At 36.1% G+C, this 11,659-nt stretch overlaps 2 protein-coding genes across 3 annotated transcripts in view; one reads left to right on the top strand and one right to left on the bottom strand.

The window, feature by feature from the left end:
* The window catches only part of LOC107707597 (ceramide synthase 6-like), a 47,697-nt gene extending 39,401 nt beyond the window's left edge, over positions 1-8,296 (bottom strand). Inside the window, exons 1-4 of the mRNA XM_016511674.1 lie at positions 8,057-8,296; positions 7,455-7,597; positions 7,217-7,322; positions 4,279-4,409 (exon numbers count right to left, since the gene is read on the bottom strand). Coding sequence (XP_016367160.1) covers positions 4,279-4,409; positions 7,217-7,322; positions 7,455-7,597; positions 8,057-8,164 — 488 coding nt within the window. The 5' untranslated portion in view covers positions 8,165-8,296. The remainder of the gene's footprint in view (positions 1-4,278; positions 4,410-7,216; positions 7,323-7,454; positions 7,598-8,056) is intronic.
* Positions 8,297-9,309: 1,013 nt separating this feature from the next.
* LOC107707604 (STE20/SPS1-related proline-alanine-rich protein kinase-like) overlaps positions 9,310-11,659 on the top strand; it is a 77,356-nt gene continuing 75,006 nt past the window's right edge. For both annotated transcript variants that reach the window (XM_016511682.1, XM_016511681.1), the window contains exon 1: positions 9,310-9,518. In XM_016511682.1, coding sequence (XP_016367168.1) covers positions 9,413-9,518 — 106 coding nt within the window. In that variant the 5' untranslated portion in view covers positions 9,310-9,412. The remainder of the gene's footprint in view (positions 9,519-11,659) is intronic.

Genomic DNA, 11,659 nt, shown 5'->3' with positions numbered 1-11,659 from the left:
GATCTTAATATTTGACTGGAATAAAAAAATAAAATAAAATAAATAAATACAAAAAAAAAAAAAATCACCACTTAAATCCCTTAAAAATTATAAATCACAATTTTTAGCTGAAATATTGCAATCTGATTTTTTTCCCAAATCGTGCAGCCTTAGTGTATACTGCACAGTAAGTTTTCAAAGGCCACCAAACAGGCTCTCCAAAGTGCCTTCATCAAAATTCAGAGTCGCTCTATTATTCTCTGAGTGAAAGGCATAATTTTGCGGTTCTCATTAGGTAACACTCAAATGTGAGCGTGTTCTATGATCTCTAAAGACTGTGGCTTAATTGCCTCTGAAGTAAATGGCACAGTGTCATGCTTCAGCGCTGATCAGATGATCATCATAACCTCTGGGTACAGGAGGCCAGTATCGGGCCCGATACCGATACCAGTATCGGTATCGGTGCATCCCTAATAAATGGTAAATAGTGTGGTAGTATTCTAATCTGAATTTAACTTTAACTGAATTAAATTTTTTGGCTTAGATTTTTAACAAGTTGACATTTTCACACCAAAAGTTCAGTTGTATTTGTCCTCGTTTTTGTTTGTTTTTTGGCACAAGGAGAAGAAACATTGATTCATTTACAGCACAGACTCTCGTTCGTGGTGTAACCTCGACTGACTTTACGCAACAGGTTTTTTTTGATCGTCTTTCTCACTTTGCGAGGGAAGAATCACAGCTCATAGAGGGAGTGGATTATTCCACACCCACAGAGAATATGGAATATTTATAGTCTCCTTAGAAACCCTGTATGACTTGAACGTTTCCACAGATTGTGTGGTCAGTTTGATGTGTTTCAGTTCAGTATTTTGTCAGTGAGCTGTATGAAATCTGCCAGATGCCTCACAAAGCGTTTTTCAAGGGACGCGTGTTTGTTGACGTTAAGCCTGACGCGGTCATTGCATAATGCCAGAGATGACCGTAATCATGCTGCACTTCCAGTCTCATCCAAAGATGGGAATTTCAGGGAATATAAGAATGTCGCTTTCTTGTTTTGATGTAGTCTACAGTGAATTGCAGATCTGGATTGAGGAGTACATTAAAAACGGTTGCAAAATAGTGTATTTTTGCATGTCTGTTGTATTCCAGTGTGTCTGTACTGACCAATCAGCATCCAGAACCTAACTATCTACTGTTCTAATAATATAAAACTATAGTACAGAGAGCAAGAGACTGGTTTTCCATCGAAATAAAAACAAAATTTTGACATTTTGAAAATGAAGAAATTAAGACAGTAAAACTGTAAAATTACAATATCAAGAGTAAGAAAAACTTAATTTGACAGTGGTTTTATAATTTGTTTAATTTGATACATAATCAGATAAAAAATTAAGCATAATTGCAAATGCAATAATAATAATAACAACAATAATAATAATTCATATTTTATAATTACTATTATTATTAATAATAATATAATAATAATAATTCGTATTATTATGATTTACATAATCACAGTTAAAACATTTTAAGACATATCATAACCTCTGGGGCTTTTCAGACCCGATCGGAGATCAGAGACAAACCAACAGAACGGTTTCACTGACGAATCCCACTAGTGAGGCTACAAACGCGTAACACATACAGCACGTTGTGTCACCAAAGCGACTGTAAGCCATTAAGTTGCCAATTTACGGCGACACGAGCACCGCTGATGTTTAGCGTAAGTCAAATCTATGCTGTGACATGATACAGCATAGGACTGGTACTGGTGAAATATTCCTTTGAAACCATGTTTAAGTAATGGGAGACTGTGGAAAGGATGATAAAGATAAAGCAGCGGAGGACAAGAATAGAGATGCTGTGGACAGGATGAGCAAAGACAGGCAACAACATGGAGAGATAAGAGAGAGAAAGATTGAGAGGTAAAGATGGACAAACAGGAATAGACTGTGGCCTACTTGCCCTCATGCCGCCTAACTAGTCAACACTGGTACACAATAACACACCTATGTAGTGCAGACACACTTCCCTCAGCCAGAAACCCACAGGGAACAACACAAACCAGATGAGATCAGACAAAATAATCAAAAAAGCTCATAAAGGCTTTAACACCTCAGGTTAACGTGAAATCAAAATCGACAGTATTTACAGTATTGTTCAAAAGCTTGGGTTCTGAATTATTTTTTGAAATAAATTCATAGTTTTACTCAACAAAGGCGCATTAAATTGATCAGAAGTGACAGTAAAGACATTTATAATTATTAAATATAATTACAATATTTTTCTAATTCAAATAAATGCAAATTTAAACTTTCTATTCATTAAAGAATTATGAAAAAATTTCAGTTTCCACAAAAATATTAAGCAGCACAACTGTTTTCAATATTGATAATATTTTACATTTCTTGAGCAGCTAATCAGCAAATTAGAATAATTTCTGAAGGATCATGTGACACTAAAGACTGCAGTAATGATGCTGAAAATTCAGCTTTGCATCACAGGAATAAATTACATTTTAAAACATATTCACATTGAAAACAGTTATTTTAAATAGTAAAATTTTTTTAAATTGTAAAAATTTTTAATGAAATAAATACAGCCTTGATGACTTTTTCAAAAATATTACCGACCCCAAACTTTTGAACAGTATTGTACTTAATAAATGTTCCTTATTGTGAACGATTCATCATTGCACATTATTCCAAAGAAAACAAATCTCCATAATACTTTATCAAAATATAATAACTTGTGTCTCTCATATGACTTTCCTTACTTTTCAACCCCTCCCCTCCAACCACATGATTCATTTTAATATGTAACGTTCACTTTTCAGCATCCAATCAATTCCTGATGGATAAAATCAAGTCCCGTCCTACATTCTTCTTTACTGTTTCACAAAGGAATACATATTATGAAAGTAAACAACCATTTAATGCACTTTCATGCCACTTTTGTCTGTTGACATTTGTGAAGAAATGATAAAAAGTTGATATGTTGAATTAATAATAATGCAGAATAATTGGCTCAACAGAACAATGTTGTTGACTGAATCTGCTGAGTGAATGATTCATTAACTTACAGAAAGAGTCATTTTGTAAAAGAATCAAAAGATTCAGTCAGTGGGTTGAATCAAAATCCCCACTACTAGTCATGTCTAAGGGCGGCACAGTATATATGTTTGAGATTTTATACTTAATTATCAGTGGTAGAGCATTGCGTTAGCTATACAGTAAATAAATCAATAAATCCACTGCTCTGTTGTCTCCTCCGAGGCTGGGACTGTAAATAGTGTTCTGTGAGGGTTGAATCAAAATCCCCACTACTAGTCATGTCTAAGGGCGGCACAGTATATATGTTTGAGATTTTATACTTAATTATCAGTGGTAGAGCATTGCGTTAGCAGCGCAAAAGGTCGTGGGTTCGATTCCCAGGGAACACACATACTGGTAAAAATGTATAGCCTGAATGCACTGTAAGTCGCTTTGGATAAAAGCGTCTGCTAAATGCATACATTTAAATTTAATTAATTTAAAAATGTTTTGCATATACCACATATAGTTTTTACACATATTTTACAATAAGGTCCCATTAGTTCATTCTATCTAATATTAATAATATAAAAAGTAATTCTATATAATGTAATATTAATGTTCGTTATACAAACTAATAATGAGCAGTACACAAATTATTGTATTTAATAATTAAAATTAGTCAATAAAAATGCAACTATTCACTGTTAGTTCATGTAAGCTCAAGTCCATGAAATAATATTAAGAGAAACAATTTTTTATTTCATATTGTATTAGTAAATGTTGAAATTAACATTAACCAACTTTAATAAATGCTTTAGAAGTTCAAGATTTAAGATTTTTATTTGTCACATACACAGTTCTATACAGAACATACCCTGTAGTGAATTGTAAATAGTCTTTTATATAAATAAAAAAGTATTTTTCATTGGTAGATAAAACTTACCTGTAACAGATTAAGGGGCGGTAATATTATCATGAGATCCCTTTGTGACGTCACTAGGGGAGCGAAATCAGACGCGCTCGTTTTTCCAGACGCTTGCAGAAAAAGGCTTACCAAAACAAAGTTACTGGGTTAATCTTTTTCACGTTTCCTTGGTTGGTAGATGCACCGGGGACCTGATTATAGCACTTAAAACCTGGAAAAGTCCGATTTTCATGGTATGTCAACTTTAAAAATGTCCCTACTACTTGGCAGATATCACTGAAATCGGAGTCCTGATAACAATAACAAATCAGGCCCTGACAAAACCAAGCAGATTCTCACATGCTTTCGCAGAAGCGCGCCAGTGTGCTTGGTTTCTCCTGGTTGCGTCGTTGTCTGAACCAGCGCTGGATGGTCCTCACGTCCCAGTCCAGCTGCTTGGACAGACCCTCTAACCTCTTCTCATCGGGGTGCTGAAAGACACAGCAGACAGAAGCGTGTCACTGCAGAGATCCGCCACTGTTAGAGCACAAACAAACCGCCTCAATGTGGATTTAACAGCTTGAAAAAATTCACTCTATACACATTTAAAACCATTGTCTTTAAAAAGCCATCTGCACATACGAGCCAGCGAGACTCGCGCATAATCACACTGTGTAATGTACTGCTGCGCAGGCATGCTGTAATGTCTTGAGTAGTGGGGTTTCCATTGTGAATGAACGAATCTTTCAAGTCATTTGAAAGCATTCTCAGTCACTTCCTTGCACTAATTCGTAATTCCCTCCTTTCTAGGCACGTTTCATTGATTTTTCGAGCTCACTGAACCCCTTTGAACTGGTCAGAATGACTCAGAATGGCACTGAAGAAAATGCAAACAGAACGAATGGAGCGTTTCATTGACGAATGAGGATCTGCTGACCATCAATGACTGAACAAAAGGGGCCATATGTTCATTCAGTTCACATGCAATTTTATTCAGTAAAACAAGAAGCGTTAGGAAAACAAAAGCAGAGTTTGGCACATAATCAGGTTTAACAGGTGTGCAAAATGCATTATGCACAATTTATGAATCTGTATAAATGGCTGATGATTATACACAATTAGAATAACGTCAATTGCGAGCATAATAGTTAAATTATTATCCAAGACTCTCAGAAAAAATGGTACAAAAGCTTTCACTGGGTCGGATTCTTTTCAAATGGTGCACTTTTGTACCTTATTTACCCTAAAAAGGTACCTTAAAGGTATATATTTGTTACTGAAAATTACATATTAGAAATTAAATGGTACATATTTGTAGCATTAACAAGATGACCCGTTGAATTCATTTTGGGAGCGATGACTGATTGAATGTATTGATGAAGTATATTGATGAATTAGTATTGATGAAGTTCAGAGGCTGGATTTATAGCGTTTTGGAACCAAACTCTTCATATGGTCATTACTGCAAAATAAATCCCTTCAGGTTGATACAAGACCTCTACGCTTTGGCCAAAACAATCTATTTTTCTGAAGAAAAATCTAGATAGTTTCGCCCTGAGGTCTCTCTCTGTCTCTGCATAGCTCCGTTTCAGGCAGGAATTGTCTTTTTATTCTTAACGTGTGCCTGGATGTCATGTATTCGAGAATCTGAACTTTTGTCAAGGAAACTTAGATCTGTTGTGGCTAAAAATAGTGCCGGTGCGTCAGCGCACATGAGCTCTGATAAAGCCACACACGTCAAAGAGCCACGCTATCGCTCTGAGACTGCGATCAGCTGTACCGTCAATCCACACTGCTGTCACCATCAAGAGCATGCGCCTTCTTTCAAGACAAGGGCTCAAAAAGGTGAAACATTATTCTTCTCTTATATGGCAACCTCTGCTCTGCTTTAGTTCAGAAGTTCACGCTGTGGATTAAACTCTGTCGGCCTCGTTCCCAAATGAACAGCAGTAAGAGCACTTACATTTGATTCAAGATAAATGAACTCACATTATATACTGATTCAACTCAGTGGAGGTGATAGTAACTCAAAAAAAAATCACAGTACTATAGTGAATGTGTTAGGAACAGTTCTGTTCACTTACACTAATGTGATTCGCTGTAATCGAGGCGCCTCCCGTTTCAGTGACTGTGAGAAAGCTTGAATTTGATTCTGATTCACAGTCTCTGCAGGTTCTAATCATGTTACTGCATAATTTAACAAATCTTTAAAGATAAATGGCTGATAAAAAGCTTTTCATCATCAAGCATCATTCAGCACCAGTAAGACTATTTTTCTTTTTCTTTTCTTTTTTCTCCCCCCTTATATAGTACATTGAATTCACATAAGTCATAAGTCACAGTTCATGTTTTTGGATTATCACTGTTGTAAATAAAACTTCACTTGGGTTCTCTACATCATCATCCGTGTCTGTTTCGTGTGAGCATCGTTACACCTTGGTGAGGTACAGTATTAATGCACAAACACAGCTTGTTCTTCTTAAAGTGACAGTAAAGTGAAAAAAGCCCTCACTCTCATGTTGTTATAAACCTGTATGAGTTTGTTTCTTCTGTTAAACACTAAAGACAACAAAGACATCTGGAACATCACAAGCGTGAGAGAATTTTTGGTGAACTGTCCCTTTAAATGCAACTTAAACAGGCAGGATAAAAAATGGATAAGTATCAAAATATCAGATCATTACGCCTCGTAAATGCAGCCTAGAAGTCCTGTCTCTGTCTATTATGACATTAGTATAAATGAAACAACAATATTGACAAGATAAAAATTGACAAGTTGGTATAAAAAAAAAAATTGTGAGCGAAAGCAGGAAAAAATATTTTTATGACCATTTTTGACAGTCATTTTTGTCCTCTAAGGACATGTAACTCTTATATTGATGCCGAAGGGTTAATAATAATAATAATGCAGTAAAAATACCAATCATTTAACTGAGACATACTTGAACGTAGGGCTGGACGATATGGCCAAAATTGATATCGGAAATGTGTTTAAAAATCATATCACCGTTATTGAAAAAAATTATATCGCGATACATATTGATATTGAATTATTGTCCAGCCCTACTTGAACGTGTTGTCCTGATTAAATGTGTTAATATTTATATTAATATATTAGTTGCTGCGGTCCTATTGAAACTGGCTTACTGAATTTTTTTGTGATAACCCTATTTTATCAAACTGCTGTTCCTGCCATTTTATAATCGCAGTAAACCACTCAAAACTATGTTGTAGTGATTTTCTTAGCCTCCTGAAGCAATAAATCCTCTTTAACTGTGGTAAGAAACATGGTCTGTACCTTGGTGATAGCAGTGAAGACCTTCTCCAGAATGGCGTTGGGCTGAGCTTTCTGCGGCCCGTTGGCCTGGATTTTCAGACCTAGTGCACATGGCCTTGCGATAAACCTAAAACAACCAATAACAAAGAATGCTTTATTAGATTTATACCTTGTAATACCAATGCCTGCTAACTTAATTCTGAAGGTCTGACAGGCTGCATTAAAAATCAATATTCAAAAGGAACCTCTGAGGTAAAACTGCAGCGGGCGGCTAAAGAAGTCCTCCTGTTTGCAATCACTGCGGACGTCTTGCAAAATCTTCAGAGACGGGCCGTTAACACCGCACAGGCCAGCTGTAAGCATTTTGTCTTTCTGCAGCTGACTGGCTGCTTTTCCGAAGGTCTGATAAACATGAGTGTATTAGGAAATAAACCACTGATCAGAGCGACTGCATTACAGTAGGTATTGTTATGCTAATGTGATTCTATCTAGTTGATCTGATAATGAGAATGTTAAAAAGGAACGACAACCAGCAGAAACATTTCATGGGTCACTGCTACTGTGCAGTACATTTTCATATCCTCATCTTAATCTACATATTAAACTCACTATTTACGAAAGCCATGTTTAGTTTTCTTTTATCACGACGATATCAATGATGTGAACAAATCATATCATTTCTTTGAGCGGATTATATTTTTGTCCAACTTCTGAAGTGATAACCTGACAATTTCTTAAATATTTCAAATAAAACATAACAATAGTGCTTATTCGAGAATCAGCTCTTAAGATTTTTCTCTTTATAACCTGTTCCCAAAAAATATGCTCTCAAAACATTTTTCTAATGTTCTCAATAGCTACAAAAATGATATGAAGTATTTCTATTTCTGTATTTTTCAAGTCAGCCCAGGTTACGTTGTGCGGGAGCCAGAACCTCTCGTTCCAGAACCACGCCAGAATCCCTGCCATTTCTAGCGGATCTCAAGTCTTGACGCCCGCGCTGATGTGCAGTCAATGGCCGACGCGGCTTGCGACGCTCTGTCACGGCTGATCTTTGCAGGTCCAGTGTGATGGTGATGATGGAATCAGGTTTTGCGCCGCCCGTTTGGGTTGAGAGTGTCCTCTCTCTCCAATGTAGGGAAGTAGACCGTGCCCGACGCGCTCCGCCTCCGCGACGCTGATTGGTCCGTGCGCCTGTCAATCATAAGAGCGTCGCTTGAAAGGACAGTTCAGGCAGGAATTAATACCCATGAGTCTGTGTGTATTCAGGTTTAAGTCCCTACCAGAATAGAAAAACAGGCACACACATACACACACACACACACACACACACACACACACACACACACACTTTAAATATTTATCTATGAACACATGACTATTTTTTGTGCGTACAAAAAAGAAATAAATAAATAAACCATGTAAATGGAAAAAGTTATTCAAAGCATTAAAATCTTTACAAATATTTACAAAATGTACAACAATGTTACAATGTTTTTTTTAGGCATTGTTGAACTTCTGTCTTTGAGAGAAGTTCAGCAATGTTGACCTCCGTGTTTACATTTATGTGTACTAAATTTAGCTCATAGAGGTAGCTGCAATTAAATTATATTCCTTAAGACATGTAATAAGTGGAAAAAGCCGAAAAGAAAAACGTTTTCAAAACACAGCTGAAAGCTGGAAATGATGCGATCCTTAATAAATGAACAGAAGTCTGACCGAAAACAAGCCGAATGAAGACAACTCAATAAATAATAAATAAATAAATACAACAAGATGGCGTTCAAAATACGCTTACTCAACTAAATGAATTAATGAATGAATGAATAAATAAATAAATAAATAAAACAAGATGGCGTTCAAAATACGGTTACTCAACTAAATGAATGAATGATTGAATGAATGAATGAAAAAAAATGTAACTACATAATATAAAAGTAAATAAAAATAAATGAAACTAGCCTACCTAACCTAACTTGACACTCCAACGAAAGTCACCAAACTACGTCACCACGGGCAAATTTATATTCATAAGCTACTTAATATTCACGTACTACGCTGTAGTGATATCAGCGCTCCGTAATGAATATTCATGAGCTAAGCCCTAGCTGTAGTAGGATTCTCGATGTGTCTCTCCGGATGTGTTCATCACAGGCGGTAGTGATCCAGCAGAAGCAGCGGAGGTGAGCGAGTGAGAGCGACTCTCTCAGCAGCATCATGGCGGAGCAGAGCGACTCCCCGGCGGCCGTCCAAACCCCGCAGCCGGCGCTCACCACCAGCTGGCCCATTGTCAAGGAGGCGTACGAGCTCCAGGAGGTGATCGGTATGTAGTTGCAGATGGATTTGAGCCCGTCATTGGCTTTGGTTTGTTGCTTTGGTTTGGGCCTACCGGCTTTTTCCCATATGCACCGGCCGATGACAGTAATGCAATAAGGATGTGACAAGTGAAGCTTCCTATCATATGTTTTGGAGCTATTAGATGTAATGACAGCGCGCGTGTAATGAGTGATGATGCCTTATAATAGCACGTGTCCAGTGAGACATCAGGCTACTGTGACGTTTACAGTAAAGGTGCTGTTGTTATTATACACAGGGAAGGTTATTTTGACCAAAAAGTGCAACCAAGTTTCAGGGGTTTGAAGTTGATGCATTGCGCAGGCTGGCGGATATTTAACAAAACACTAATAGCAGCGACAACGAGAGTGATTATTATGATTTGACATATTTTAAGATATTAATATTCTGAGTGTGTAGTGCATGTGTGCATCTTATCGCCACTTGCACTGTCTGTGAGATTGAAAGCTGTCATTTGCTGCATGCGATGAGTTTGCGCTCGTCTCACGAGGCCCTCTGCTGCTCAGATCGAGCACTTCTCATTTCTCAAAAGTGCATTTAGTGCTAATTCTTTTAGTGCTAATTCTAATTTTTTTTTTTTGCTAATTCAAAAAGCTCTTCACAAAGAAATGAACAGCAGTTTTGAGAAATTGAATTACAATGACACATTTATATAGCCTACGTCACTTAAGCACAATTGGCGGATTGATCTTATAACACATTGACATTAGATATATCAATTTATGTATTTTATGTTTATGCTTTGTAAAGTGCTTTAAACACTGACTAATGTACATATTATTATTATTATTAGAATTTATATGTACATTTTATATTACACAGCACACACAGTACACATATTAACCCTGTAAAGCCTGGCACATGAAATAATAGTCAGAATCGAATTGAATGGAACAATTTATTGAAACTTCAGACTTATATACTGATATATATATATATATATATAGTTATGATATTCAAATGCCCAAACTGAACAAAAATATGCAATTTCGTGTAGATGCTGATATTTATATGGATGAAATTCTGATGGCTTGTATTGTAAATCAATGAGATCTTTGTAACAGTATAACAGACTACTTACATAAAATGATATAAATATCAGTCACCACTCTATATCTCCCAATAACATGTTTTAGTAAGATGATATTTAAATTAGTTTTTGGATCAAAGCTTTTTTTGTGGAACTCAAAGCATATAATGCAAAGCAATACAATAATGATTGAAAGATGAACAAATAAACGTTCATCAAAAACCTGATGATCATATTTAATATTACATTTTAAAATGATTTAAAAAAAAAAAAAAACGATATATGGATAATCAAGTAAATCGAAGCTGCTTCAGTCCAGTAAGTGTTTATTTTGAAATATTACTAACTAGGGCTTATATAAAAGTTATTGTTATGCTAACTTTATAAACATCCTTAAAGATAATAGCAAAGCATCATGCAGTTGCGGATGTGTAGTTTATGCATACCTGCTTATGGGCTTTTATTGGTCAACAACAAGATGTTAGTTTAAAATTTCTATGAATTTTCCTTTTTTTCACTCTTTGTAAACACCTTTTTGTCTTCACTAGTTGAACGGTTAATATGAGGCCATACAGCATGCATAATAATTATAGCAAAAAGACTTCCCAACATAGGACTTTTTTAATTTTATGAGTGAACTTTTCCTAATAATCAATAGCTGTTTTTTCCTTTTTTTTTTTTTTTTTTTTTTTTTTTTTTTCATTCATTGACATTTTGCTGCATTCTCAAATCTATAAAAGTTCGACTCAAATTGAGACGGCTGATAGTGATGGACCCACTGCCTGCACACATGAGGCTCCCAAAGTAAATAAAGACAGAAACACAGGAGGCCCTCTTCAGGGCTGTGAGCGCAGGGAGGTTGAGATTAGAGCCCGACCGATATGGGTTTTTTGGGCCGATACCGATATTTGGGCGTAAAAAAAGGCTGATATCGATATATCGGCCGATATTCTTTGTGTATATTATAGTACAGTACCAGTCAAAAGTTTGGACACTTTCCCGTTCGAGGGTCCAAACATTTGACTGGTACTATATATAGAATACAGTATATACATAAACAGAATATATATATATACATA

The sequence above is a fragment of the Sinocyclocheilus rhinocerous genome, unplaced genomic scaffold (assembly GCF_001515625.1).
Source record: "Sinocyclocheilus rhinocerous isolate Xijiao unplaced genomic scaffold, SAMN03320098_v1.1 scaffold2400, whole genome shotgun sequence".
Classification (NCBI taxonomy): domain Eukaryota; kingdom Metazoa; phylum Chordata; class Actinopteri; order Cypriniformes; family Cyprinidae; genus Sinocyclocheilus; species Sinocyclocheilus rhinocerous.
This window is presented reverse-complemented; position numbering and strand designations above follow the sequence as displayed.